The 26,174-nt window shown below is 51.8% G+C and overlaps 14 protein-coding genes across 14 annotated transcripts; 5 read left to right on the top strand and 9 right to left on the bottom strand.

The window, feature by feature from the left end:
* Position 1: 1 nt before the first annotated feature.
* BD324DRAFT_680981 (hypothetical protein) lies at positions 2–2,642 on the bottom strand (the record flags this gene model as incomplete). Its single annotated transcript, XM_022019103.1, has 12 exons — positions 2–615; positions 671–1,273; positions 1,317–1,366; positions 1,433–1,518; positions 1,662–1,715; positions 1,773–1,807; positions 1,852–2,019; positions 2,073–2,079; positions 2,138–2,251; positions 2,311–2,451; positions 2,504–2,566; positions 2,620–2,642. 12 exons carry the CDS (start codon positions 2,640–2,642, stop codon positions 244–246), a joined length of 1,716 nt encoding a protein of 571 aa, XP_021871084.1. The 3' UTR covers positions 2–243.
* A 435-nt stretch (positions 2,643–3,077) lies between these two features.
* BD324DRAFT_600671 (armadillo-type protein) lies at positions 3,078–6,394 on the top strand. The gene is made up of 7 exons (XM_022013921.1): positions 3,078–3,267; positions 3,398–3,490; positions 3,551–3,832; positions 3,874–3,949; positions 4,001–5,674; positions 5,718–6,150; positions 6,206–6,394. The coding sequence occupies exons 1-7, from the start codon at positions 3,148–3,150 to the stop codon at positions 6,321–6,323; spliced, it is 2,796 nt and encodes a 931-aa protein (XP_021871083.1). The 5' UTR covers positions 3,078–3,147; the 3' UTR covers positions 6,324–6,394.
* Positions 6,395–6,400: 6 nt separating this feature from the next.
* Positions 6,401–8,017, bottom strand: BD324DRAFT_422671 (hypothetical protein). The gene is made up of 7 exons (XM_022012737.1): positions 8,010–8,017; positions 7,765–7,963; positions 7,186–7,706; positions 7,074–7,130; positions 6,959–7,019; positions 6,683–6,906; positions 6,401–6,627 (listed from the first exon to the last, which is right to left on the bottom strand). The coding sequence occupies exons 2-7, from the start codon at positions 7,862–7,864 to the stop codon at positions 6,478–6,480; spliced, it is 1,113 nt and encodes a 370-aa protein (XP_021871082.1). The 5' UTR covers positions 7,865–7,963; positions 8,010–8,017; the 3' UTR covers positions 6,401–6,477.
* Positions 8,018–8,529: 512 nt separating this feature from the next.
* On the bottom strand, positions 8,530–9,763 carry BD324DRAFT_422777 (glutathione peroxidase). The gene is made up of 7 exons (XM_022012738.1): positions 9,599–9,763; positions 9,459–9,540; positions 9,254–9,342; positions 9,123–9,209; positions 8,983–9,066; positions 8,815–8,880; positions 8,530–8,765 (listed from the first exon to the last, which is right to left on the bottom strand). The coding sequence occupies exons 1-7, from the start codon at positions 9,620–9,622 to the stop codon at positions 8,742–8,744; spliced, it is 456 nt and encodes a 151-aa protein (XP_021871081.1). The 5' UTR covers positions 9,623–9,763; the 3' UTR covers positions 8,530–8,741.
* Positions 9,764–10,003: 240 nt separating this feature from the next.
* On the top strand, positions 10,004–10,219 carry BD324DRAFT_579898 (hypothetical protein; the record flags this gene model as incomplete). The annotated part of the gene is made up of 1 exon (XM_022013414.1): positions 10,004–10,219. One exon carries the CDS (start codon positions 10,004–10,006, stop codon positions 10,217–10,219), a length of 216 nt encoding a protein of 71 aa, XP_021871080.1.
* A 577-nt stretch (positions 10,220–10,796) lies between these two features.
* On the top strand, positions 10,797–11,125 carry BD324DRAFT_579712 (Sec61beta family-domain-containing protein; the record flags this gene model as incomplete). The annotated part of the gene is made up of 2 exons (XM_022013402.1): positions 10,797–10,888; positions 11,029–11,125. Coding segments are annotated over 2 exons (189 nt in total), but the record flags the coding sequence as incomplete, so codon positions are not given.
* A 216-nt stretch (positions 11,126–11,341) lies between these two features.
* On the bottom strand, positions 11,342–12,489 carry BD324DRAFT_650655 (hypothetical protein; the record flags this gene model as incomplete). The annotated part of the gene is made up of 2 exons (XM_022018184.1): positions 11,342–12,248; positions 12,305–12,489. 2 exons carry the CDS (start codon positions 12,487–12,489, stop codon positions 11,342–11,344), a joined length of 1,092 nt encoding a protein of 363 aa, XP_021871078.1.
* A 706-nt stretch (positions 12,490–13,195) lies between these two features.
* On the bottom strand, positions 13,196–13,639 carry BD324DRAFT_650654 (hypothetical protein; the record flags this gene model as incomplete). Its single annotated transcript, XM_022018183.1, has 1 exon — positions 13,196–13,639. The coding sequence occupies one exon, from the start codon at positions 13,637–13,639 to the stop codon at positions 13,196–13,198; it is 444 nt and encodes a 147-aa protein (XP_021871077.1).
* Positions 13,640–14,311: 672 nt separating this feature from the next.
* BD324DRAFT_650653 (hypothetical protein) lies at positions 14,312–14,981 on the bottom strand (the record flags this gene model as incomplete). The annotated part of the gene is made up of 3 exons (XM_022018182.1): positions 14,312–14,555; positions 14,619–14,676; positions 14,735–14,981. The coding sequence occupies 3 exons, from the start codon at positions 14,979–14,981 to the stop codon at positions 14,312–14,314; spliced, it is 549 nt and encodes a 182-aa protein (XP_021871076.1).
* Positions 14,982–15,383: 402 nt separating this feature from the next.
* Positions 15,384–16,310, bottom strand: BD324DRAFT_680976 (hypothetical protein; the record flags this gene model as incomplete). Its single annotated transcript, XM_022019102.1, has 3 exons — positions 15,384–15,992; positions 16,064–16,123; positions 16,177–16,310. 3 exons carry the CDS (start codon positions 16,308–16,310, stop codon positions 15,599–15,601), a joined length of 588 nt encoding a protein of 195 aa, XP_021871075.1. The 3' UTR covers positions 15,384–15,598.
* Positions 16,311–16,665: 355 nt separating this feature from the next.
* Positions 16,666–19,661, bottom strand: BD324DRAFT_590216 (autophagy protein Apg9-domain-containing protein). Its single transcript, XM_022013786.1, has 10 exons — positions 19,539–19,661; positions 19,380–19,490; positions 19,276–19,340; positions 19,100–19,231; positions 18,923–19,058; positions 18,705–18,874; positions 18,341–18,658; positions 18,185–18,284; positions 17,962–18,140; positions 16,666–17,924 (listed from the first exon to the last, which is right to left on the bottom strand). The coding sequence occupies exons 2-10, from the start codon at positions 19,488–19,490 to the stop codon at positions 16,742–16,744; spliced, it is 2,394 nt and encodes a 797-aa protein (XP_021871074.1). The 5' UTR covers positions 19,539–19,661; the 3' UTR covers positions 16,666–16,741.
* A 1,106-nt stretch (positions 19,662–20,767) lies between these two features.
* On the top strand, positions 20,768–22,431 carry BD324DRAFT_624564 (P-loop containing nucleoside triphosphate hydrolase protein). The gene is made up of 10 exons (XM_022015714.1): positions 20,768–20,973; positions 21,032–21,096; positions 21,146–21,202; positions 21,257–21,413; positions 21,464–21,537; positions 21,587–21,746; positions 21,785–21,866; positions 21,906–22,035; positions 22,080–22,212; positions 22,268–22,431. The coding sequence occupies exons 1-10, from the start codon at positions 20,801–20,803 to the stop codon at positions 22,374–22,376; spliced, it is 1,140 nt and encodes a 379-aa protein (XP_021871073.1). The 5' UTR covers positions 20,768–20,800; the 3' UTR covers positions 22,377–22,431.
* A 307-nt stretch (positions 22,432–22,738) lies between these two features.
* On the top strand, positions 22,739–24,593 carry BD324DRAFT_579492 (hypothetical protein; the record flags this gene model as incomplete). The annotated part of the gene is made up of 7 exons (XM_022013382.1): positions 22,739–22,835; positions 23,003–23,150; positions 23,200–23,333; positions 23,384–23,848; positions 23,898–24,196; positions 24,359–24,418; positions 24,468–24,593. 7 exons carry the CDS (start codon positions 22,739–22,741, stop codon positions 24,591–24,593), a joined length of 1,329 nt encoding a protein of 442 aa, XP_021871072.1.
* An 81-nt stretch (positions 24,594–24,674) lies between these two features.
* On the bottom strand, positions 24,675–25,490 carry BD324DRAFT_650648 (hypothetical protein; the record flags this gene model as incomplete). Its single annotated transcript, XM_022018181.1, has 1 exon — positions 24,675–25,490. The coding sequence occupies one exon, from the start codon at positions 25,488–25,490 to the stop codon at positions 24,675–24,677; it is 816 nt and encodes a 271-aa protein (XP_021871071.1).
* Positions 25,491–26,174: the final 684 nt, after the last annotated feature.

Below are 26,174 nucleotides of genomic sequence, written 5' to 3'. Positions count from 1 at the left end.
TGCATGCTTGTGAAGGCTTGAGAATAGAGACGCCTTGCTCATGATCAAAAGCCGATAAGCGGCGCAGCAGACTGATCCAGTCGATCCAATCACGCTTGGGAGTGTTGTCCTGAACGTGAGCTCAAATCCGCTCCTTTCGCAAGCTCTTCGGCGAAATCCGAGAGGATGTGTCTGGCAATTTCACTCTGTCCTCCGGATCCTCCTGGATTCCCAGCCCATACCCTATGCCCAGAGGCAGCTGCATCATAGGGAAGTTGAAGGCAGTTTTGGTAAAGCCTTGCGCTTGAGCGAATGTTGTCGACCTCTGGGCGTAGTAGTCGTGCCGTTGGTGGAGGTGCCGGTGTTGCTCGCTCGGGCGGAGGCGCCAGACCATCGATGTGCAAATTGACCAGATTGGCCCGTTGGAAGGCCATCCGCGGCATAGGAAGGGTACAAGACAGAGTCGTCCAGCTGGAGGATAGGCACAGGTGGTCCAGGTTCAGGAGTTGTACCAGGTGATGAGGCTCGACGAGGACCTGGTCGCTCGTTCTCTGATGGATCCACACTGGGTCTAGGAGATCGAAATCGCTCGGAGTGATCTTTGAATCGGATGGTCATTTCTCGTTGGGTCTGGGTCTGCAGTTGATGGTCAGCGAGGGAGGGGGAAGGAGCGGAAGCCGGCGACGCTTACCATGGTTCCCGGGAAGAACTGCTGCTCTACCTTTCTCTGTGCTTCTCGCCACTTCTTGTTCGTCTCCGTCATCTCTATACTCATCAAGCCCATGGCGGTCTCTGGCAATCTCAGATGGTCCGCCAGCATACTCCAAGCATATTGCTTGCCCGCAGCGTCTTCCCCGAAACCCTCTCGATGGGAACCTGCAGATGGCAACTCGCGACGAGACTCGTTGCCTTGAAACGGATTACGAAGAGCTTGAAGTGGAGAACCGAGTCGCGAGAAGGCCTCCTGAGTCGCACTTTGGTGCTCCCTGACCTGAGCCTGTTGGACCGGTCTTTTGGCGCGGATATAATCTTCCATCTGGTCTTTTTGATCTGCTTCCCAGGATTTTGCATCATAGGGAATGGGAGTCGCAGGCGGCGTGGCGAACGGAGCGACGATGCTCAGTTGTGATTTGATCTGTTCATTTTCCTTCTGTCTAGCATCCTCGATCTCTACCAACGATTTGGTGAAGTGGCTAGGTCCGAGCTTGACAGGTGACGAATGGATGAGAGTTATGGTCGTTGACCGTTCTGACGAACCGAAACGCTTCATCGGTGGGAATAGGATGAGGATAGACTGATCGAGTCGTCAGTCTCCCGACCTTGCACATTGGACACACCAAAATGCTGCGTGCGAAGAGGCCAAAGAAGCCCACCATGAGTAACAAGTCTGGAGTAAGTGGGTGAGTCTCTCGTCCCATCCGGCTGATCCTTGTCGCTTAAATGCTTTGCTCACCTGTAAGATACTCTCGATGTCCTATCTCGTGCTGTGACGTTAGACCGTCGATGCTAATGGCTAGGAAAGGTATGCAGAAGATCACTCTGCCGTAGATCTGAGAACGAAGAGCCGTCAGCCACTTTTAGCAGGTCATTGATCGCTCATTCGTGCCCACTCGGTACTTGGTCAATTGGCGATGATACGCCAATCTCAACATTACTTCCTGACTTCCGCCTTGCTCTCTCACTGACGAATGAGCTCGGGGAACTTGACAACGACGTAGACCGAAGCAATAGTAGCGCTAATACGTGATCAACATGGGCAATGTGATACAGTCCATGTACTTGTAATAACTCACACGACGGTCCAGATCGCGGCCGCGAAGAGGATGTTCTGTGGCCATAATCAGCATGACACTCATAACCAAAGACCCGCACCGTTTCCATCTGTTGCGGATCATCTCTGAACGGCACCGCTGCCGCAAAGATGCTCATCGCTCCGCCGATGGACCCTATGAACCAGACCATGAACCATTTTTGAAGAAAGCCACGATTTGATAGACCGGCCACGGATGGATTGAGCGAGGTGGATCCAGTAGCACGTCTCTGATAAGGTGGGATTGTCAGCGTTCTGTGCGCTGTTCGAGCTCTCTGCAAACCTTCGATCTGTGTCGAGCTCACAGGTATCAGCTTGAGCATGTTTCGGTACGCTGTCCAGACTTACACGTGCAGGACTAAAGCAGCCGCGAGAACGAAGTACAATGGCGCTACTAGGACTTGAAAATGGTGCGGCCATCGAAGGTACGGAGTGGGAATGGTCCCAACATTGGGAATTGTCCTACCAAGCAACGTGGCGCATCAGAAGACATGTGTCCTGGGACTGGAGTTTACACTCACATATACCCCACACTGTACTTTATACAGGTCAGAACCATGGCGAATGTGCCATACAACATGTGCGTCGCTAGATACAACCAAGTCATGATACATTTGAACGCTTGACGACGGGTCGGAAAGATGGATACGAAGCGGTCGTAGCTTGGAGAAGCATCTTCAGTGGGAGGGCTTCAAGCTCTAAGAACTGACTCACTACCACAGATGCCACCAGAAGTAGACATAGCTAATCACTATGGCCATGGAGAAGAACAGGAGACTGTTGAAAAGAATTGAATTCGGCCTCACTACACATTGCCTCCGAGGACTCACGATGTGGGGGTGAGATGGGTCATGCTCGCGTATTGAATGATCTGTAAGGTTTCAACGGACTGCCCAAGGTCAAAGTCGCTACAGCTAGGTAGGGTGATCCTCCAACATAACCTAAGCCCTCTCTCCCTCATGGACTCTGTGGAAAACGCTTTTGCCTAACGACGGGACACCAGAGCCAAGAGATAACCCTCCTCTCCCTCCCTGATCCATAAACTTCTTGATGACCGAGACCTTCTACCTTGTGAACAGGGCACGCTGCCAAGCTGGTTTTCGAAGCAGGCTAGTGCTTCGCTCATGCTCCTTTCGAGTAGACGTTGACAGGCGAAGATTGGCAGACCAAAGCCTCTGCCACAATATCGAAGGCCGCCACATATTTGATAGTCATCCATCAGGTGTCAGCCACGTGGTCGCTCGATTCGCTGCTGCTCTCATGTTGTCAATTCCTCATTTCTGATGTATACATACCTTGCTTGTAGCAGTTGGACCATTGGTGGTATCTCACAGGAGCTCGGGCTCATCCACTTGGATATGGCGTGTCAGGACCAATCAATTCAGGTTGTGCTGCAGGCTCTTCAAACGCTTTATCATGACCCACAAGGAGATGCAAAGAAACGAGCGAACGAGTGGTTGGAGGAATTTCAACATAGCGTGAGTAGTGAGGACAGTGCAGCAGGCAGTCGGTGCGCCGTCTAGAGCGCGCTGTGATTCTCTTCAACACCTCTTCTATATGGTTATCCGCTTCTACGCTCGCTCAGATGCTGATCTCAGCCCTTTACAGGTCGAAGCCTGGCAGACATGTCATTCTTTATTGACAGAATCGTCGACACCACTGGAGGGCCGACTTTTCTCCGCCCAGACTATCAGATCGAAGGTGAGTATCCGTCTGGCATTCTTCACCAGACTTGTAGCTCATCCTGTTGCCAAAACACAGATTCTCTATGACCTCTCGCAACTTCCCGTCGAACAACAACTACCTCTTCGCGATTCCTTACTCTCATCCCTAGTCACTACCGCCTCTCAACCCGGCTCGAGAGCAGTCATACGGCAACTGTGCCTCGCCTTATCTGATCTCGCTCTTCAGTCTTCACAATGGGCAGATCCGTGTGACGATATGATCAAACGGTATGGTCAAGACCCGAGCACGGTCCCGACATTGTTGGCGTTTCTCCAGAGCTTTGCCGAGGAATCGATGAATTCTAGAGTCGCCTTATCAGTAAGTCAGTATGTCAATGGGCGTGATGCTAACTATGTCAGTCGCAATATCTCGATGGTATTGGACCTGCGTTTCAACAAGTCTTGAACATTCTGACTTTATATATAAACGCACCGGGTGAGCCGCCTTGCTATCAAATAGGGCTGCTCAACTGACACAATCGCTCAGGAATCACTTCGGACATACAAGTCGCTGTGTTCGAGTCCTTCCGGAGTTGGATCATCACTGGAGAGATGGAGCAACACCTCATGATCGAGAATCCCCTCTTCAACGCATTATTCGAAGCTCTCCCTTCAGATCCTCTCTTTGACGCCGCCGTGGACGCACTATGCGACGTCATCCACGAAACTCGAGAACTCGTCTCAAATCCACAATTCGTCTCACTCATCATTCCACGTCTTGTCGCCCTGCGGCCACAATTAGAGGAGCACAAGGAAGATCCGGATCGGATAAGAGGATACTGCCGAATATTGTGCGAAGCGGGGGAATGCTACAATTCAGTCATTGTCAAGCATCCGACGGAGATGTTACCATTAGTCGAGGCCATAGCCCAATGTGCTGCTTACCCTGATCTGGATATCGTCCCAATCACCTTCAACTTTTGGTACGAGGTGGCCACTGCTCTTGGTCGACAGCCTATCGAACCGCAATTTAAACCTCTCCTCGACATTTTTGAATCCCTCCAGACCGTCATTATCAATCATCTGCATTTCCCGCCCGATAACGATTCCCAGACTGCACAGGAACGCGACGACTTTAGAACCTTTAGACATAGAATGGGGGACACATTGAAGGATTGCTGTCATGTGCTAGGAGCCCCGAGCTGTTTACGAAAATCTTACGACTTGGTCGTGGCGGCTTTAGGAAAGCCATCTCCTTCATGGCAAGAAATTGAAGCACCTTTATTCTCCATGAGATCCATGGGTGCTCAAGTGGATCCGAACGACGACGAGATATTGCCGCATATCATGGAGATGTTACCGAGATTGCCTGATCACCCGAGAATACGATACGCTGCCATATTGGTCATTTCACGGTACACAGCTTGGATCGATCGTCATCCCGAAAATATCACTTTCCAGTTACAATACATCTCAGCAGGCTTTGAAATGGCGAACGAAGAAGTTGCTGCCGCCGCGGCTCAAGCGATGAAATTCATGTGTCAAGACTGTCAACAGCATCTGGTCCCTTTCCTGCCGCAACTCTTCACCTTCACCACGACAGCCGGAGATAGGTTAGACCAGGCCGATATGGTGGAAGTCTGCGAAGCCATCGGCTACATCATATCTTCGATGCCGGTTGAGGACGGGGCTCGGGCTCTCCAGCAATTTTGCGAACCGCTAATACAGCGCGTTCAGAGTGTAGCAAGTGCATCGACGGAAGCGCCGAAAGCGGAATTGCAAAAGGTCGCTGACGCGTTGGAGCGTCTCGACGCTTTTCTCTCCGTTGTCGGTGAATTTGACCCACTACCGTCATCGTGTATGGCGACACCACAGACCGTTTACGCTGTTCTCGATCAATTGATCGCCAGATACTCTCACCTTTACTACATCTCGGAACGTGTAGGCTCGGTCCTCCGGCGCGGTCTAGCGTTCTTCCCCATCACAGCTCTTCAACCTGTCCTCCCGCCTGTACTCGAGCGTATGGCATCCACTTTTGCCACGACTCATTATGCCAGCTATCTGTGGATTATTGGAAAGATTGCTGGCAAACTTGGCGCTTCGACATCGGGCGCTGCGTTGGGAGCTGCAGAGACGAGATTGGTCATTGGAGCGTTCGAATCAGTCACGACTGAGCTTGAAAGACTATTGACGACGAAGCAGGCCATCGAGATTCCTGACGGTGAGTCCTAACAGATCCTGATCGTCTGCTGACACTCCCTCAGTCATGGACGATTATGCTCACACATTCATGTCCTACCTCACACACCTGTCCGATGCCACCGTCCCTTCGCCGTGCTTGTCTACCGCGACGCACATGACCATCAATGCCTTGGCTTGCCCTGCTCCGGAGACTATTATCATCGCTCTCGACACTCTCGCTACACTCTCGCAACGCCTGTCACATCCACAATTTCAACCCCTGATTCAACCCATCTTTGCACAATGGGGCAAACACTTGATGATCATTCTGTTATCCGGCATCACCCAAGGATTTCCAGAAGACGTCCTGGAGCAAGTCAGGGACATTTTGACTCGAGTCAGTCAATGTTCACCACCTGAAGCAGTGGAGGCCTGGACGGTAGAAGGATTGGAAAAGATCCCCGGAAACCTCTTGCCTCAGAATGAGAAGCAGGCATTTGTCTCTAAAATGCACGAGTAAGTGTGAATTTTTGATTCTCGAGGCCAAATTTTCTGACGGCAACGGTACCAGACATCTGCTGGCTCCAGAAGGGGATGCTCTTCGGAACGCAGTGAATGGTCTCGTTCGTGCTGCCAGACGCGCGAGAGATAGAGGAAGACAAAGCCGGAAGAGCCTTGGAGCCATGTGATTCTGGGAATTCACACGCAAGATATACATCTTCTCAACCACCTTGTGACCAGGGCAAAATGATGTTGCATGTATGTGATTAATCTCATGCGTGAATGAATGACGGAAGATGAGGAAAGCGCACGGGATGTTGCATGCGGCTTTTCCCTCACTCATCATTCTCGATCGAGCAGGCTCTTCAGGTCCACAGCTTGAGCCAAAGTATTGACACACAACTCGGGGTAGTCCCACCCAATCGCCTCTGCTGCGAGGGCCACCAAAGATGTCTGCTTCTCTCTCCCAGGTCTGCCAGTCCCCGTGGCATTCTGAGGTAATTACATGAGCAAATCTGAAGCCATTCATGAAAGTGGCAAGACTGACCGGTTTCATGTTAACGTCAAAGAGGATGATCTCTCCACCGTTTCCCTCTGATCGCCTTCGTCTTCGACAATCTATACGGATCGGCGCGGTGGCTTGACAAGCCTCCGCTACGAGCTCGCATTGACGTTGAGCGATACCGTACGCTGGGTCTGCGGCATGCTCCTCTGGAGTCAAAGCTCTGCTGTTGTCCATGACTGGCACTGTCCCGTTCCACGGCGCGACGTCTAGTGAGGGCGTCAGCATTGAGCGCAGTATCATAGATCGAGAAGGACTCGCCATCAACTTGGTCGAATCGAGTAACGACAGGAAGAGCCCAGTAGCCTTCCTTCCTTCCATTCTGTTATCACCAAGTCAGTATTAGTCGTAGAGACAGACACCCAAAGGTCCTCACGGTGTATTCTCCTGGAGGCATCACTGTGATAGTTGTTTCTTCCCCTTCTAAGAATTCCTGAGAAGTTTCCTCAGGACGACGGTTTGCCGAGGCATGCCTGGATCAAGCCCACCTCATAGATGATCGCATCTGATTCCTTCAACAACGCTTCGACACCCCTCTTCAATTGCTCTTTATCCCTCACGACTTTGACTCCGTGGGATCCTCGACCTCTTACAGGCTTGATGACAGCCGGCAAGTTGAGCTCGTCGAGTCGATCAACATCTTTCGCTGTGATCAATTGATTCTCTGCAAAACACCGCTGCAACCCCTCATGACTCTGAACAAGCCATCGATTCAACCACTCTTTATCGTCGTACTTCTCCGTATCCAATGGACTCTGTCCGACCATCTTGACTCGCTTTTCGATGAGGAAATCCGCCAATTCAACAATGGCATGCTTGGAATGTAAGATCGTATTAGCCCAAAAGACATTGACGCCATGCTCTGTTACGGCTTGGCGGATAGCAGAGGGTGTATCGGGGAATGACCAATCGAGATCTTTTCGAACATCTGGGTGTGAGGCTGGCGTGATCACGTTGATTCCTCGGGTCTTTAGCGCATAGGCGATATCGGCACTACTGTCAGAATAGCCTGCCGGTTTGGCGTGTCAATGGAAGCTAAGGTCGGAAGTTGATGCTGCTGGACTCACCACCAGGCTTCATGGGCTTGATGACACCTCCTACGTGAGGAACTGGAGCACCCTGGTGCAACAGAGCTACCCTCATGGATTGAAGAGCTCGAGATGTCATTCGGACGAGTTGGTCTTCAGATACAGAGCGGATGGGGATGGACTGCGTTTCAAGTCTTCAAAGTCCGGCTTATGAGAGACTCATATAACATAGCTAGCCCTTCCCAAATCAAGAATGCTTCTTATACACGAATGATATGGCTCACCATGGACCTTTGCCCGTCAATGGCCGATGAGATCTTCAAACTTGTATTGACGCAACAAGATTGTCCCGTAATATCGGTCCGGAGATAATCGGCCAAGTAGGACGAGCAGGCATATCATGGTGTTCACAGCTGACAACGACTTCCTTGACACCTCATGCACAAGCCACATATGCAAGACCGACATCTCCAGCACTACTGGGCATGCCCTGACCCAGCACTCGGATGACAGAGTTTCGCATCGGACCATAAGTCGCGTGTCACTTAAAGAGGTGCCTCGGCAGGGGATCCTCCCGAATCCCGAGGACTAATGGTGAAACCAGCTTGACCGATCGGGTGGTCTCATATCCTGCGAATCTCCTCATCTGCGGTGATCTCAAGAGGGGCATGTGGACCACAGCAATACGGCATGAGACCTAATAAGATCTATACGAACATGCCACAGAGATGATTCCCGGGAGTTTCCCTTCTGACATCGATCCTCATTTGCTTTCTGGCTAAGCCCGGTAAGCACACTGCACTGCTAATCGGATATGATCGGCATCATGCAAATCTCTTGATAAGCGAGCCACGATAAGAGTCTTTGCCAGTCGGACTGGCCAACATGTCAACTGGTGACGACTGAGGACTTTCCCGGCAGGAGAGTTACCGATTCACTTCTCGCATCGTCCCGACAGCCATCAGCGAGATGATATGCATTTGGAAGAGTCGGTATGCTCAGTGATGGCGATGCGCTTACAAAGCAGCTTCGACGTCGCTCTGAGAGTACAATATCAGTATTGCACGCTTTGAGAGAGACATCGCTCACGACTTTGGTGGATCTTGCTGGAAACCACTTGATATTTCCGTCTTTGACTAGGAACTTTGAAAAGTTCTAGGTGAAAATCGAGTCAGCAAGTGATTGCTCTCTATAATGGAAGCTGTTGCATAACAGAAGCCCGCACTGTGCTAGCGGGCCCCTGCATGGGTGACTCACCCAGTCAATTTCCTGAACAGGAGGATCGGCATGTTCTTTGAGGTACTTCCAGATGGGCTGAGTATCGCTACCGTTGACATCGGCCTTGTCGAAAGGTACGCCTTAGCCGTGCTCCGAACATAGAGTGCGATTCCACTCACCTTCTTGGCGATGGGGAAGGTTACTCCATAGTTGGCCTGACAGAACTGAAGGACATCATCATCTGTTCCTGGTTCTTGTCCCTTGAACTGGTAGATGTTGTCAGTACGACGCATACTGAAGATGGGCGTACCTGGTTGCATGGGAAACCAATGATGACTAAGCCTTTCTCTCCATACTTCTCGTGAAGGGCTTGGAGGTCTTTGTACTGAGGTGTGAGACCTGGGATATGAGTCAGCTCCTATCGGTCGGAGTGTTCAGAGGCGGTTCTGGCGGTTTCCACAGGAGGTGGGCAAGCCCGGACCGATGGGACGCGCTACATGGCTGTCTCAACTCACCACACTTGGAAGCGACATTGACGAAGAGCAGAGTCTTGTCTTTGAGGTCCGAGAGTGGGATCTGAGATTTTGGCAATTCGACCTGTGGAGCATGGAGGTGAGTAACTTGGTTCACGACTGAAGAAGGGTTTTCGGCTCACGGTGTGGGAGTAGATGTCAGACATAGTGCTATGTGATAGCTTTTGGAACGAGTGAGAGAGTCGTTGGAATAGAATGAGTTTACAGGTTCGATAGGTTTGATCCAAATATATGGGCTCTGGATATGGCGTCAATCAATCGCCGGGTCCGGGATTGCCGCGCCGGTGATCTCATCCTTAGCTACCTCATAACGGTCACGGCCAAAGCATCGGGAGTGCTCCTGTCCAAACACACTTCGCATCTTCGTTGGAACGTTGAGACCCTGTTTGGAGACTGAGTGGTGCGATTCACTCCTGACCCGGACCTCCATGGCTTCGCAGGACTGTCAGGGCGAAGGTGAGCTCATGGTGAAGACCTCCGCGATTTCGGCATCCACACTCTGCATATATCATTCGCAGCCAGCTGACATGGAACCCACTCAAGCCTGTGCCATCCAGACGTGCTTGTCCAAGAACAACTACAACGAGTCAAAATGCGCATCATACGTCGAAGCACTGTACAGATGCTGTGATACAATGTATAAGAAAGCAGAGAAGGAGGGCAAATCGGCCGATGAAGCAAAGAGTACAGCTTGTCCCATGAGAGAGGTCGTCAGTCGGCGGATGAAGAGTATAACGAAGTAATGAACAGGGGATCTATCCTCAGCAGGTGGTCACTCATTCAGCTTGACGGAGATATCTTCAGTGTGATAATCCCCCATGCATTGTATCCATAGCCCCCCCCTTAGGCCTCTCTCCAACGGCGCGGGCGTGCTGCTTATTTGTGGCTCGAATAAATTTCACCTGGATCCCCCCGGATCCGTCTTCCAAATCCACAGTGCAATGCACCACCGAATGAACGCCTTCCAACAAGACACTCTCATACCTCGTCTTGTGACACTCTTCGTTCCTCTTTATCCAGTATGGTGCGTATCTATTATCGCTGCGATGGTCCACTGAGGCGTTTCTCCTATGTGATTCATGGCTTGTCGCTGACTTTTCACGTTCCGTAGTCCGACATCAAACGACCTGCCTCTCCAGGCACACCAACACCCGGCACTGGATCTTCCTCTGCGTTTGCCGTATCCCGACCTCCAGGTGCCAATGCAGTGAGGTGAGTAGGATACGAACTGTGAGGGCGGTTCAGATGCATTGAAGGTCCTCGTCTGCCTGTCTTCTGAGCTGAATATCGCCCTTCAGACGGAGAGCACCCGCCGCACCTAGGCCCACATCGACACGAGCTGCTGGAGCCGGAGGATCTAGCAACACAATGTTGAAACTGTACACTGACAGTGGAGAGGCCGGTTTGAAAGTGTGAGTAGGGTGACGGCCGTACGGTCAGCGTCAAGCTTCGGAGAAATCCCAGCCCTTGAGATGTTAACCCGGAGCCGCTGCTCTGGCTCTGCATCCGCACACCTTGAGCAGACGATGCTGACACTTTCTCTTCTGCCCAGTGATCCCTTCGTCGTCATTGTCCTCTCCCTTTCCTTCATTGCCTCTATTTTCTTCCTCCACATTGCCGCCAAAATCGTCAGATCATTCTCTAGCTAAAAACAAACCGTACGGTTCTGGATGAATGATGTGGGAGTCCTCAACTTCTCGCAATGGGCTTCATGCTTGAAGAAAACAGCATGCAAGGACGGCGTATGCAATCGAAATCTTACGCTTCTAAGGCAACCAGTCACTACAGAGTATCTCAAAAACGTTCAATTCCTTAGTCTCTATCTGACTTGCTCATCGTTAACCCCCCAGGTCAATTTCTCCGCCCTACTCCTCCTCGGCTGTCACCCATTCCACCACTCCATCGTCAAACTTGTCAAGCATTCCCGCAGCAGTCCCTCTGACGACACTGTAGCAATTGCCCTTGAAGTATGCGACATCTCTATCGATCGTGGCCTTCGATGTCGTTGGGCTGGCCGCTACCCATCCTCTGGGTTTGACAAATTTGCCTTTCCAGCCGACGAGCTCAACACTCTTCTCCATTGAGCTGATTGAAGAGTCACTGGCATTGGTCGATCCCACGGAAAGTGAGGAGAGCTGCAACGAGGAACCCGATGTGGGAGTCGACGAAGATGATTCGGAGAGTTCTGAGGTATCGGGGGCGGCGTCGTAGCCAGGGTACAGCCGGTGATCTGCGATTCTGGCGACCAGTGTTTCACGCGGCACCCAATCGCAGATTGAGGACACCATCGAATCGGTATCTGAATCCCAGTCGGACTCGTCATCGGCAGCGGTCTCCTCTCGATTTTCCCGAGCCGAGGCCAAGCTGATACTTTCCGTCATGTGATTTTCCAATTGCTTTCCCTTCGCGGCCTTGTTGACTGTCGGCTCTACCATCTCATCGTCGGTGTCTGCCTGTCGAAAGGTCGTCTGTCCATGTGCTACTGACTCCGGCTTGCTGACCTCTTTGCTCGCTTTACAGATGTCTTCGGTCTTTCGAGTCGAATCTCCTCCAGTCCGATAGTTCTGGTCAATCAAACTCGAGTGGTCGGTGCTCTGACCTGAGAACGAGGCCTCTGGTATCGCGCCCTCGCCCGCGGTAGGAGCCTCGCGTTCTTCTCTCAGCTTCCTGTTGTATGCCTCTCCAGCGCCTGAAACTACCATCTCGTCAAGGGTAGGAGATCGCGAGCCGGGGCAAGGAGATATGTCCGATTCCAATGACGGGCAAGGTGATCTGAGATACTAACTTCAGCTCAATGTCACCCAATGGACGCTTTGGTTTAGGCTTACTCATAGAACAGTCGAGGATCTGGCATCTTCAGCTTCAAACCTCCCATAGCTGCAATCCGCTGAGCTACCTTATCCTCCGCATGTAGTTTGGCGCGGATGGCTCTGTATCGAGCGAGGGGATCGCCGTTGGCGGTGCGACGAGGGGGTCGGGCAAGTCTAGCGACGACGACAGGACCGTTCTCCATTATGGGCGAGGGAGATTGAGTGAGGGGTCTGGACGAGCCCAGTAGAGTCGCAGATTAGCTTGTGGACTGGCCGGACGGCCGGTGTGGTCAAATGTAAAGGGATGAAAGGAAGAGCAACGAGTGCTGAAAGAGATGCCAGTTGAAGACAGACTGCATCTTCCTTTTGAGCTTCTCAGTCTCACGCACAAGCCAAACTGTAGCCCGTGACATCTTCCTTGGAGCTCTTCCTCTTCACATTTGGACTGCCGCCCCCACTATGATGATGAATGGGATATGGCCACAATTCACGTGAATGCGATCGACGTTTTTTATTTTCTTTTCGCGTTTCAAAAGGCGAATTTGACTAATTGACAAAGTCCGAACTGATCACGAGGTCAATGGAGGCCGATAGACGTCATGCCTTGCATTGCGAATGTCATAGAGGGCATCGAGTCATCTGGAAGCTGAGTGTCCACCAGCATGTTACGGTGAGAGGAGGTGCGCCCTGACGGCCAAAAACAGAAGGAGATGTGGAAATGCATTAGACTGCACTTGAAAATGTGGATGATTGGCGTTGTACGGATACGGTTCTGCCTAAAATGAAATGTCATGCATACAGTGACTCAAATCCTTCTCTATATGAAGTTTCTCAGGCCGGCAAGGTGCGCAACGTGTATCTTTCCCATGCAGTGTGCCGTGGCAAGCGCCTTGTGTCCAAAGCCGGGCTTCATCGGCCAATAGTGGCGAGAAGCGCGTCCATGTCCCATTCCACCTTGACACCCCTCACTCGTCGAATCAGATCATGGTCAACATCGGGATGTCCATTACGTTCACTGTGTTCGACCATGACTTTTTCCGTCCGCCCTCCGTTGATCGAGACGAATCGAGGGACGAGATTGGTAGGAGTGAATTGGGTCGTCTCATCCTCGTAGTCTGTGCTGTCGCCGATGAAAAATTGTGGTTTAGGTCGAGACTGATGATGATTGACAGTGGGATATTCAGTGTTGGGGACCGCAAGAGTCCTGTTAAGGGCATTTGAGGTCAAAGGTGTGGCGAGGAGGCCAGTGGTAGCGATGACAAGGATGAAAATGGCAGTCCAGATGGGGTTCTGGGCGGTGTAGGCGGAGAATTGGTCAAAAGACTGTCCAAGGGTAGCGATGGATGAGGACATTCTGGTGGGTCTGGGGACGAGAGGACGGGAGTTGTCGGCGAGAGATCTCGCGAGAAGATGATGGACACCGGAGGCAAGACGATAGTTGTTCCCGAGGCGAAACGAACTCGTAGAAGTGTGAGGGTTGGTAGAGCGGTGAAGATTGGCGAGAAGAGAGATTCGAGTATCGAGGCGACAAGAACCTCAAGGTGTGTATGTGAGATGTATGTTGAAGTTCAGTAGTGAGATGTTGAAGTGCAGAAGTGAGGTGAGAAATCGAAACTGAACCTCGAACCATTCTGTCTTTGAATCTTGCAACTGTGTGCCACTCTGACCCGAAAGACAGTTCTTCGGATATGAAACCCGTCATCCTGTCACATGATACAGTATTAGTACCGCACCGATACTGATGTACATGCCCGTGAAAGTTAGATGACCGTGAGGATGAGTGGGAAACCCTAAGTGTGAGGAAACACGGAGATCGTGACGAAAGACGAAGGGACGATGAAAGACTACATTGGAGGGGAATGTGGCACAAAGTTCCGTTTGACGTTCCGTGAATGGGAACAATTGCCACTTTGGCCACAGAGATCTCTTTGGAAACCAACAGGACACAAGTACGAATCATGGGCCGCGAGCTGGATCACACTGCATGCATTTTGTACGGGGTATTGAGGGCATTGCGGAGCAGCTTCAATCTATGGAAGGATTCGGCACCCAATCATGATCATATCCCCATGGTGCGTCGGGAATCGGACCAATCTGCATTTCGATAGGCTCGAATCCATCCTCACTTGCCGTCTCCTCGAGATTCGCCAGCCAGATCCAAACGAAATCACTGATCTCAGAGTAGATCCTGGGTATTCTCTCGACATACGATACGTCCTCTTGAGTGACCAACTCCAATGGGCCCATAAACCGAGTTTTGGCGTAGATACTGCCGAATCTCCGAGTCAGCGAGCTTGTCATTGAGTGGCGGATGAGACCGGAGGACACGCACGTCATCCCTGTGTTCTCAACTAGCTCGAAGTAGAAGATGCCACGTATCATGCACTCGACTGATGGTCAAAGTTAGCTGTAAATTCGTGACAGACCATCATAGAACAGACGACTGACAGGAATCAATCATGGACCCGAAATACGCCTCCACGTAAGTAGCTGCGAAGACCAAAGGTGGACATTTCTCAGGGCAGTGTCGACTGATCCATTTGACACTGTAAAGACCAAGCGCTGTGACCAAAGTTGACGACATCACAAGGACCTGGCGCAGAGTGATCGTCATGATACCGGTGAAGAGATCTGCCACCAAGAACCAGGCCAGAAGGATGTAAGGGAGCGAGTACAGACCAAGATCAAAGGGCATGGTGTAGTGAGAGATGGTGATCATTGGCGAGAGGGTGGAAAGCGACAAGTGAGGTAGAGTAGAAGAAACAGGATGAGGAGGACATTCGAATCGAATCGCAGCTACTTAACCTCCTCTTCTGCTCTGAAGATCTCATGTAATCACATCCCTTTCATGCCGTCTCGTGATGGATTCGTCGGGTGCCAACTGCCACCTTAGTTTTCTGTACTGTACAATCTTGGATCCGTTACTTCCAAAACCAACTCTAATGTACTGTATTTTTCCATTCATGGCTGAAGCTTATCAACTCTCAGCTGATCTTCGATCAATGGGATTTTGCTACAGTAGCATGACCGGCGGAATGGCAGACAAGCCGAGATGCGTTGCCGCCCAAGGCAGGTCGGTCGTTTTGATGTGGCTACTGTGTGTCGTGAAAGTGCATTATGTATATCCTATACAAAAGGGCATGCTTGAGTCCAAGGGGGTATGAACAACGAGCCTGATTTATACGTATTACCATGTCGCTTCCTGACACTGTGTCAAAGCCGCCATTGAGCTTTCCCTGTAGAAAGATGTCCTCGTAGGCAGACTCTTGATAGCTCACGAGAGCCACTTCTATGCAATAGCATTCCGTCGCCTCAGTAAGCAGCCATGTTGGGATCTTCCATCATCACCTCTAATACGTCTTCTCCTGCCTCATTGTCCCTGGAGGGCAGAGCTTTCTCACATCTGACCATTGAATCATACCACAGAACAGGCGTAGCGTCTTCGTCCCATTCTCTTGTCTCAAGGAAAGCTTCACCTCCGTAGGCAAGATCGCCATCCTCGTCTCCTTCATCATCATCATCATCAATGATTTGCATTCCGCGGCCGTTCCCCAACCGATTGCCTCTCAACGGCACCACATGGGTCTCTGGATCGTCAATGACGAAAGGGGGCAGAGGGAAATAGTCACGCAGAGATAATTTAGAGGCTCGGGAAATGGCTTGCGGGAGATTGTACCATGATCCTTCGACGAGGGCTTGACCGTGGCTGAATTGACAGAGCAATTTGTCAAAATCGTCCTGACTAGACTAGGCTCTTTTGTATGTTCGAAGACCTACCAGTAATCTTGCAGCTTTTCAGCTGGTGATTTGAGATCATGTCGATCTAGATGGCCTTGCCTTGGCTCGTGATCAGCAACGTTACTCATCGGCCTGAATCAGAGACGGCTCACACCTCTGCCGAGGGGATCTCCTCCTTTACCGCATTCAGTGGAATGAGGTAACCAGCTTGTTTGACCGCCGTCGAGCCCCACGGTGGAGCGAACTGAGGGGCGAACAAGGTGTTGAAAGCGGGATCTCGGATCATAGCGGGGTGAGACGCCTTAGAGCTCAGAGGTCTGAATGGGCACGCAGTGGGCTGAATGGATAAGTCAAACTGTACAGCTCCTGAATACTGGGCAGAATAATGAGAAAGTATAATTAAATCGAGTGGTTGCAGGTTCTGTGGGTCAGCGCAGTGTGAGTGATGAATCGTTTGAGACGAGTCAGTTGTGATCAGAAATGCAGTCGTAGGTGGTGGCAAAGATGCCAAAGAATCGAAAACTTGACACGGAAAAGCCTCGCGGTCCTTTGAGTACAAGTCAGAAAGGAGAGCAAGACGGAGGCAAGTGAGGAGGTCAAAGGTCTCTCGCTAGGGTCTTGGAATAGCTCAAGATCGATAGCCCGAGGTGAGGCGAAGTGCCTCCTGTATCTTTCCTGGGAGATGTACTGCCCTCAGTATGGTAGATGTCATACTCTCTATCGCCTCATCACCTGCTGCAATAGGCCCATCATCCCCATGTCCTTCAAGAATGCTTCCTCGTCGCTATCCTCTCGTCCATCATCTCCTATCTCCTCGTCTCCGATGCGTTTATTCCAATCATCGACTTCGACACTGTTCCCTACAGGTTCCTCATCATCCATCTCGGCATTCTCCCGCATGGCTTCCAATCTCGGTTTAAGCATTTGACTTGATTTCGCCCATGCTCGGTCGTATGATCTGCTCCTTTCTCGAAGTCTCGCGTCGTCTCCCAAGGCCAAACCTAGGCCTCTTGCGCCGTTTGGTTGTCCTGAACCCATCATACCAGTCCCAATGTGTCTCCCAAGACCAGGCGGCGAATAAATGCTCCCGGCCTGTCTCGAATTGTACGGATCAGCCTTGAGGGACGCCTGGTGCATTCCAACTAAGCGATCGAGGAACACTGAAGACGCAGGATCGGACGGCTGCCAATCTGGGTGTGTGGCTTTGAAGTGCAGGAAAGACTTTTCCATCTTGTTCTCGTTCGCTCGCCAATCTCGACTTTTTGCTCGAGTATGTGGGCTGTTGATAGGAGGATATGCGAGACCTGAGTGGGGCCACGACTGTCCAGAAGACGGAGCAGGCACCGTGCCTGGCTTGGTGCTGTCTTGAGGGGATAGTGAGACATTCGGAGAAGCCGGAGCCCCGGGCTCAGGGACCTTGAGTGCGCCGTGTCGCCGGAAATCGAATACTGCGAACGAGCAGACGTAACCCACGCCATCGACGTGAACAGTGAATTCGCGAAAGAAGTCAATGATGGCACCGGCGCACGGTGGAAGCGAGAACCAGAGGATGAATGGTGTCAGAATGACGGACATGAGCTCTGTGAAAAAGACATTGATTTTGAGTGCGAAGAGGTTGCTGAATTCTGCGTGGACCATCTTGCTGTGCAATTTACCTCTCCATTCTCCAGGTAGGTAGTGAGTCCATCGAACCACTTCGCGAAGACTGACTTCGGGGTCAAACACCAGGTTCTCCGCTGGAATCATGCCTCGAGCAATGGCCAGGACTGAACCGAAGAGACCGAGATAGAAAAGGACGGTTCGATGAGGAGTGACCTCAAAGTGTAGAAAGAGGTCAGGATCGAGGAGAGATGCAACGAGGAGGACGGCAGCGAATGAACCGGCGACGAAGGCGACGAATCTGACCAGTGAGACCAGTAACGATGCCTCTCACTCACCTCATGACGAGCGCGGAGCGTTCATTAGGGAACTGATCGATATATTCTTTCGCGATAGGATAGCTACGATCCAGCCGTCTCTCAAATAGATGAGGCAGCTCATTGAACTCGCGAAATTTCCACTGAGCATAAGGCGTATATTGTCGACCACCGATGGAGGAGGGATTCTTGTGGTACTCCTGAGACGAGGTAAGTGAATCGTTGAAGAGTGTGGATGGCTCACCTCAAAGTACCGGAAGAACGAGTACATGAGGAGGTAGACTATAATGAACGGTGCGAAGATTGCGTTGAAGATGCCCATGAAGATGAATCGGCGTTTCAGTCTGGGGATCATCATGGTCATTTGAGGGGACGGACCGCGGGCTGCCACATCGCTCACCCCTCGACCAAGTCCTTCCTCCGCTTCTCGCGGACGAACTCTTTCCGGACTTGTCCCTGACGATCAAACAGGTACCCGAGCAGACAAAATCGTAAATTCCACTCCAGAGCTTTAGTGAGAGTGTTGGCGCCGAAAGAGATATACTTTCTCGATGGCCGATCGGCGTGCCTGGCCGGTAGAGTCAACTTGCTAGGTTGAGCCAGTAGGGAAGCAGGAACGAGATGAGCATAGTTGTGTGGCACTGGGAGGCGAACTCGGAGATCGAGGAGATCCTTATTGAACAGTGCGATGAGGTAATTCTCCTGTCGCAGGATCCGGCTGAGTCATGTTAGTCCAGCCGGAGTTGCCGAAGCGTCTGGCTCACTTGGCAACGTCGTGCGCATCTAGGGTTTTGACTTCGCCTTTGATATCTTCTCCTACCATGTCTGCCAGAGCTCCGGCTTGCCCATTGGACAGGGATGTCACTGGGTTGTGCTTTCTTATTTCACCAATAAGCCTTACAATCTCAGGCCAGGGTAGGGTTTGAATGTCCGCCTTGGCTCAGGTCAGTAAAGGCATTTGAATGAGAGTCGGCGGTCTTACATCGGGGATGCCAAGAAGGTAGGTATAGAAGCGGTACATTTCGAAAAGCCGCGGTAGAGAGAGGATGAATGAGAAGATTTGAAAGACGTAAAAGATGCAGACAATGAGAATGAAGAGCATGTGCGGGACAGAGCCACTGTACATAGTGAGCCTCGCAACGTGACCTGACGAGCTCACTGTGTCAAACATTGCTTCACCAGTACATCGTCAAGCCTGCCGACAGAGGTTGGTCCAGAGATGTGTGTAAGTTTGGAGTAATCTATACATTGGAGAAGGAACGTCGAGAATCCGATGACGAAAAAGGTGGTTCTGCCTTCGTCAGCTCTGCACGGTTGCCTCGAGACAAGGCTCACAAGAGGTTCAATACCCTTGCCAGGGCTATACAGTACACTCCTTTGCCTTTGTAGTAAGCATAGACCTGTACAGTTTGTCAGCCCTGGCGCTTGCTGACACTCACTTCTTGTAGAAACCCATCCAGATCGTCCACGTTCACCCATTTCCACAGTGCCTTCTCATACTCGTTCAATCCAGATCTCGGTAAGACACGGGTTCGTGGGAAACCTCCCATCTTTCGGCTCTTCTTACTGGATTTCCCGGCCTCAGGTCGCCCATCGACAGCTTCATCCTCTTGCTCTGCAGCCGGCAATGCGACATATCTCTTCCCTGATCGAGTCTTCTCCTTCGCTTTGCCTTTGCCCTTGGCTCCACTTGGCGGTGTAGACAGGTCTGGATCACCATAAGGCGTCAAAAGAATCGGATCGAAAGAACCTCGTCGCTGCTCGTTTATCGCCTGACCGTTTGAAGTTTTGTGCTTGTCGAAAGTATGAGATGGGGTACGCTTAGGTGTCGGTTTGTAACCTGGGACCTCCCGGAATGTAGGCACTTTAGTCTTTTCAGGGGACTTGCTGGGCTCTCTGGAAGAACTCGCGATTGTTCCTTCCAACACTGTACCTTCGAGGCCCGATGCATACACCGATATGGTCGACGGTCCAGGTGATGTTGACACACTGTGTCGTCCTTCAGATGCGGAAGATGATGCAGGTCCTCGTGATTTGAAAGGACCAGGTGACGTCGGCACAGCCATGGGACCACCTGATGCTATGGTATGTACCGGTTGACGCGTGCTGAAGTATGATCCTGCCATAGGACCAGGTGAACGGGCTCCGGGTGTCCGCTCGCCAGATAAACCGCTAGTGTTGACAGTGTCGAGGGGTCGTCGAGTGGCGCCCACTGAAGTCTTACCTACAGATCTAGATGTCCCAGCAGCGGCGTGATTTGACAGCGCATCATCATACATGATAGATGCTGGTGGACCATCGCCTTCGCCATCATCGTCTCCGCCATCATCATCCGTAATGACATGAGTAGGAGGTCGTCTTGTTGGAGGTTTTGGCGTGGGAGAGAGTCGCTTGCGCCGAGACTCTTGCTCATCTTCATTAACATCGTCATGGTCTTCCTCTTCATCTCCCTCTTCATCGCCAGCATCTCCTGATAGCTCTCGCAAGAGAAGAGCCGATGGACTGTCTGGTGCGGGTGGCGGATGGGACGATCTGGACATGGAGGCGTAGGGATTGAGCAGATTCAGCAGAGAATTGGACGGCGGCGGGGTGGAGGGCATTTCGAAGTTCGATGAGGTCGGACCACAGATGCCTCAGCTGCTCTCGGTCATCTCATTCCGTATATGTTGCTCGTCATGCACGACAATGACAACAGTATGACTCTGAAGAGCGGCACGCACGCGACGAAAAATAGGCGCCGGCTGATTGAAGCATAGGCGGTAGACCACGTGGCTCTTGATCGCGTCCTCGAGATCGGTCCTGCGCGAATGAACATGACTTTCAGAAGCCTGTATTGAAGCCCAAGAATACGACGCAATCAATGTCCAAAGACGATATGGAGGTGGATGAGCCCGCTTCAGCTTCGAGCAATGCCATGTCAATGCTCATGCCGAGCGCGAAGGGGAAAGCGAAGGAAGCCGCTAATGGGTCTGGAGATGGGGTGCTGACTGAGAAAGAATTGAGGGAGATGAACACGAGGGATGGGTTGCCATGGTGAGTGAGGTCGATATGAGCTTTCCCTCTTGTCTTCATGCTGAAATCGGTTCTGAAGGGTCGAGAAGTATCGTCCGAATACCCTTGACGAGGTGGTCGCTCACCAAGACATCACCGCAACTCGTGAGCTGCCGACAGATTAATCCTGCGAAGAAGGCTCATGTCATAATAGTGGAAAAGTTTATCGAGGCTGGAAGACTGCCCCACTTGCTATTGTACGGACCTCCAGGTGATAAGATCCCAGCCGCCGGTCTCACCTCGTTGCTGACGCGTAAGCTGTCAGGAACTGGAAAAACATCCACCGTCCTGGCTCTCGCTCGCAGGCTATACGGACCTCCATTTCGTAAACACGTTCTCGAGCTCAATGCTTCGGACGATCGAGGTATCGATGTGGTCAGAGATCAGATCAAGAGCTTTGCCATGACCAAGGTGTTATTCTCGTCAGTTGGCTTCCTTGATCATCTGAAGAGTGTGTCTGACCGTCCCCAAGAAAAGGTTTCAAGCTGGTTATTTTGGACGAAGCGGATATGATGACTCAAGCGGCTCAGTCAGCCCTGCGCCGAGGTGAGCACCTTCCATCCTGAACTCGACCTTGACGTATTACCACCCCCAGTGATCGAGATGCACACTAAAAATGTGCGATTCTGTATCCTTTGCAACTATGTCAACAAGATCGCACCGGCTATTCAGTCGCGATGTACGAGATTCCGATTCTCTCCCTTACCTGAAAAAGAGGTCCAGCGGAAAGTCGACGAGGTAGTGCAAAAGGAAGGGTGAGGGTTACCACAATGCGACGGTCTGACTTTGGCAGGGTGAATATCACAGAAGACGGTCGAGCTGCGCTTTTGAAGCTGTCCCGAGGGGATATGCGTCGAGCACTGAATGTTTTACAGGTCCGTTCATCGACTAAGCACTTACGCTTACATACTTAGGCATGCCACGCAGCTTATGATAGGATCGACGAGTCCGCGGTGTACAATTGTACAGGGAATCCAGATCCGAAAGACATAGAACGCGTCGTTCAGAGCATGATGTCTGACGAGTTTGGGACGAGCTTTAATCGTGAGCCCACCTCGCACGGGAAGTAAATTCTCATATAATCCCAGTGATTACTGCTCTGAAAACGGAGAAGGGCCTAGCGTTGCAAGATCTCATCACGGGAGCATATGATTTCCTGCAAACGGTGGATCTGCCGACGCAGAGTCGTGTGTACCTGCTTGATCATCTGGGATCATGCGAGTGAGTGTTCGCTCGAGACTACGCCCCGCCAATACTGACCAATGTGGTTTGACAGACATCGACTGTCGGTTGGCGGCTCGGAGAAGATGCAGCTTACTGCCCTGCTTGGGGCGTTCAAAATTGCTATTGAACTCTCACAGAAGCAGACAAATGGGAAACGCTGAGATGAGGACAACTGGACTGTATGTATTATATTCGGCAGATTTGCCAGCATGGATGGATTTCCATCAGTTCCTTCGGCAGACCCGTCCAGGTACCAGAAGTCGAGCGATTGAGGGGCATCGTGGTGGCACGTTATGAGACACTAACACCGGCGAGTCCTATACGACTCGCAGCCTCCTGCCGAATCGTGCAGCTATATTCTCTGCTCTCTATAACACTTCGACCCTCGAGGCAAACGAAGCCGAGCCACGTGATATCCAACTAAAACCGAGTTAAGCGGTCCGAGATCCCATTGAACATCTAAGTCATCTTGACAGCCAACGACACCGGCGAGCAGCAGCGGCAACGGCGTCCAAGCAGCAATATGTTGCCTTTTAGTGCTATCCTGCTTCGGGACTACTATCGGGCGATCGGATGGAACGAGGACAATTCGTACAGTCAACTGACGAGATCATCCTCAGGTAAGTGGAATGTTGACGGTATGCCCGGGATGCGGCAAGCTTGAACCCATCATGCCGTGGCAAGGCCGATAGGAGTCTGTTTCAATTGATGTCTATGTTATCGCTGACACCCTCCTTAGCCCTCTTGTGAGCTCCACTCCGATGCTAGCCTCCTACCTGTCGGTCAGCTGACGCATGGACATCGTTCAGAGATTTCCAGATCCCAGCTTCTCTGATCCTCCAACTTGCCAATTCGCCCACTCCCGTCTTCTTCACTTCCTATTCTCTTGACGCTTTGCCTCAACTCAATGGAGCAATATCGTATATAACTACTTCGTCACCTATAAACGAGGTGAGCTTCACATTCCCCCGACCAATCACTGAGACGACCTTTGATCGGTCCATCACGAAGCATCCCATTTCGGCATGTCGTAGAGCGTTTCCGTGTCTTTCCTCCACCTAGACGTCCGCTGCCCAAGGATGAAGTCTGGCTCCGTGGCAAGCGCATCGAGGGAAGAGGTGAGACTCCTGAAGCATTCAACTCGACTGTTGCTCACTCTTTCCGTCAGACTACCTACTCTATTCTCGTCTTCACCTGCCTTCTCTTCACCTCTCCGGTCTAGCAACCACTCGGATCACCCCAACACTCCAAGCACACCTTGCCTTCCTGTCGCAGCCTGCCCCACCAATGCCGAGGTCCAATGGCGCATACTCCTCTCACGCTCGTCAACCCTCCGAACCTCCATCTCCAGCGCCCTCCTCGTCGACACCCGGCAACGTCCTCCTCAGTCTACAACATGATACTGGTCGCTACAGTGGAGAATATACCTACTCAGCTCAAGACGGTATGTTCGGCTTGAGAGGTCTATACAACTTTGGCTGGCATGGTGACAATGAGACGCGCGAAAGAATAGGCAAAGTCGGAAAAGGCGATAGGAGAGTCGACGAAGAGGAGATGATGGAGGGCGGTCTGAGAGGTAGATTCTCAGCTGGTGGAGAAGTCTACTTCTCAGCGAAGCAAAGAAGCTTCGGGAGTGAGCTACAACAGATATCTAACATTGTTCACCGGCTCACTATCTGCAGTCTCGACTGGTCTTCGATTCACTACGCTTCCTCCACTACCTCCCTCTCCTGGTCCCCCGCCGCCCAGTCCACCAACCACGTTGACATTGTTGTATAACCCTCTCATCGGTTTCGTTTCCTCCGCCTATTCCGCTCAAGTCTCACCGACCGTAGCCCTATCCTCGCGATTTGGCGTCAATGTTTACAGCTACGAGAGTGATTTCAGCTTTGGAGGGGAATGGTGGATCGGTCGTAGGAGAGGCAAGAGGGATCTGACGGAGATGAAAAACGTTCTGGACATGCCGGATATGAAGATTCACGTGGATCCTGAAGCACCACCTCCGCGGGCTCAGCCAAGTTTGCGAGCTGAGGCGGAAGACCTCCAAGCGCATGAAGCGACCCTGGCAAGAGATCAATCTCGACCGATATCCGCTGTAGGGACTTCGACGCTACGTCCGCCTGAGCCCGTGATGCAGGCTGAGGAGCCAGGTATGGGAGCTGACCGAGATGGAGTCGTGAAGGCTCGAGTCTCAGGCAATTGGGTGAGTTACAGACTCGTAGGAAATAAGCGCTAGGCTGAACGCTTCTCAGTCCATCGCCTTGCTCTACGAGGCGAGGATTAGGAATTGTCTGGTGTCAGTCGGTGTGATCTCAGACGTCTTGTCGAGGCAACGACCCATACGATCGGTAGGACTCGAGCTGCAGTACTTCTCATGAGTCGAGGCGCGTGCATTATCGCTATCGTAGCATTGCATCGACTATTCACATGTATATGACACCCCGACTACTCCTACTTTACTATTCATCATACAGGCCAACAAAGCTAGAATCCCTTTTAATGCTCTTCTCCCTTTCCTCCTCTCGCCGTCTATCGCGTCCGTCTGTCCCGAAGCGTCCTCTATCTTCGAGCGATTTCTTCCTCTGTCGATCAACAGGAGACTTTGGAGGAGACCTGACCCCCGGCCTTGGTCCATACCATGCAGCTGCGACTTCACTATTCCACCACTCGTGCGCGAGATTTCGAACATCCTTGGAGAGTGGGTCCGTTTCATTCAAATATGGCAAGCGCGGGGGACGAGGCCGTAGAGAATTGCACGACGGCGAGCGATGCATAGGCAGGCGACTCGGAGCCGAGCGGACGGATTCGTGAAGGGATGACTTCTGAGCAGTATTGGCCGTGCCGAGTGATTCGTCGTGGTAGCCGAGGTCAGTATCTACCTCGCGTCCATGCGCCTCGGGCTGAGCCAGCGACGTTCGCGCAGGACCCTGACAGATATCTCTGTCAACAGGCACGGCTTTGAGCTCCAGAGCTCGGCGGTGAAAGTCCCTCAAGCTCGCAAAATAGGTTGGGGAGCGAGAGGGATACACAGCATAGCCTTTAAGAACGCCTTCGATGGATCCGATCAAGACATCGAGCTTTGATGTCACGTCCCCATCTTGAGAAGAAGATGATTCGATGATTGGAGATGCTGCTCTTGGGACGAGTTGACCGATCACTCGACGACGCGATACAATGGCTGACGGGACGCCTGTAGTTCCGCTTCGAGGTTGATAAGGTTCGAGAGAGGCGAGACGGGGCGCACGAGACGGTGGCGTGGATATGACGTTGAGCATGAGGCTCAATAAAGATATTGGGAATCGTCGATGATTTGACACGAGCTCGCTACTTGTGAGGCGTGATACACCTCAGTTCGGAACCTGAAATGTCTAGGCGACCGAAGTTCGTGCTCGAGCTGTGCGAGAGAGGAGCGCCATCGACAAGGTATGATGAGAAGGATCGATGACTAGGCTCAAAGCGGTGGGCGAAGGCGATAAGTAATTGAGCCAAAGTTATTGATGTCCCCATACGACTGGAAGAGGGGAGCACACGGGTCATGGAGAGACAGCGACATTGGCTTCACTTATATACGCCTGGTGCAGGCTATACTCCTGTCCGTGATCGGAAGAATGTCAACTCCAAACTGAAAAAGGATCGGCCGATGAAGACCCAGTCCAGCCTTGAGAGAAGAGGAAGGCCAGAGTCGGGACGGGGCTCGAGAAGGCCTCTTCACAAGACGGAGATAGGCCTTCAGTATGACCAACCCAGGCGGTGAAGCGGAAAGACGGTGATAGATCGTCGCATACTACAGGGATGAAATGAGTCTTGTTTATCGTTCCTGCTGAGAGTTCAGCACTGCCCAGTATGTCGGTAGACTTGGGGGTCAACGATGGAGAGGAAATGGCGGGTCGTGAGGTAGAGGTTCTCATCGTAGGAGCCATGACGTGAATTCAAGGGTTCAAGATGAAAGGACTTTGGAT

The sequence above is a fragment of the Kockovaella imperatae genome (genome assembly GCF_002102565.1).
Source record: "Kockovaella imperatae strain NRRL Y-17943 chromosome Unknown BD324scaffold_6, whole genome shotgun sequence".
Taxonomy (NCBI): Eukaryota; Fungi; Basidiomycota; class Tremellomycetes; order Tremellales; family Cuniculitremaceae; genus Kockovaella; species Kockovaella imperatae.
Note: the sequence above shows the minus strand (reverse complement) of the source record. Positions and strands in the feature narration are given on the sequence as shown.

What these genes read in the sequence shown, in the direction of transcription:
- BD324DRAFT_600671 (XM_022013921.1), top strand. Translation starts at nt 3,148, where the DNA reads ATGGCGTGTCAGGACCAATCAATTCAGGTTGTGCTGCAGGCTCTTCAA. An exon ending in TTTATATATAAACGCACCGG is followed by an intron (nt 3,950 to 4,000) that starts GTGAGCCGCCTT and finishes ACAATCGCTCAG; the next exon opens with GAATCACTTCGGACATACAA. An exon ending in TTTGTCTCTAAAATGCACGA is followed by an intron (nt 6,151 to 6,205) that starts GTAAGTGTGAAT and finishes CAACGGTACCAG; the next exon opens with ACATCTGCTGGCTCCAGAAG.
- BD324DRAFT_422671 (XM_022012737.1), bottom strand. Translation starts at nt 7,864, where the DNA reads ATGACATCTCGAGCTCTTCAATCCATGAGGGTAGCTCTGTTGCACCAG. An exon ending in CAAGCCCATGAAGCCTGGTG is followed by an intron (nt 7,707 to 7,764) that starts GTGAGTCCAGCA and finishes CCAAACCGGCAG; the next exon opens with GCTATTCTGACAGTAGTGCC. An exon ending in TGCCTCCAGGAGAATACACC is followed by an intron (nt 7,020 to 7,073) that starts GTGAGGACCTTT and finishes TGGTGATAACAG; the next exon opens with AATGGAAGGAAGGAAGGCTA.
- BD324DRAFT_422777 (XM_022012738.1), bottom strand. Translation starts at nt 9,622, where the DNA reads ATGTCTGACATCTACTCCCACACC. An exon ending in CAATGTCGCTTCCAAGTGTG is followed by an intron (nt 9,343 to 9,458) that starts GTGAGTTGAGAC and finishes CTCATATCCCAG; the next exon opens with GTCTCACACCTCAGTACAAA. An exon ending in TTGGTTTCCCATGCAACCAG is followed by an intron (nt 9,210 to 9,253) that starts GTACGCCCATCT and finishes AACATCTACCAG; the next exon opens with TTCAAGGGACAAGAACCAGG.
- BD324DRAFT_590216 (XM_022013786.1), bottom strand. Translation starts at nt 19,490, where the DNA reads ATGGGAGGTTTCCCACGAACCCGTGTCTTACCGAGATCTGGATTGAAC. An exon ending in GTGAAGCAATGTTTGACACA is followed by an intron (nt 19,059 to 19,099) that starts GTGAGCTCGTCA and finishes CACTATGTACAG; the next exon opens with TGGCTCTGTCCCGCACATGC. An exon ending in ACCTTCTTGGCATCCCCGAT is followed by an intron (nt 18,875 to 18,922) that starts GTAAGACCGCCG and finishes ACCTGAGCCAAG; the next exon opens with GCGGACATTCAAACCCTACC.
- BD324DRAFT_624564 (XM_022015714.1), top strand. Translation starts at nt 20,801, where the DNA reads ATGTCCAAAGACGATATGGAGGTGGATGAGCCCGCTTCAGCTTCGAGC. An exon ending in ACGAGGGATGGGTTGCCATG is followed by an intron (nt 20,974 to 21,031) that starts GTGAGTGAGGTC and finishes TCGGTTCTGAAG; the next exon opens with GGTCGAGAAGTATCGTCCGA. An exon ending in GATCATCTGGGATCATGCGA is followed by an intron (nt 22,213 to 22,267) that starts GTGAGTGTTCGC and finishes GTGGTTTGACAG; the next exon opens with ACATCGACTGTCGGTTGGCG.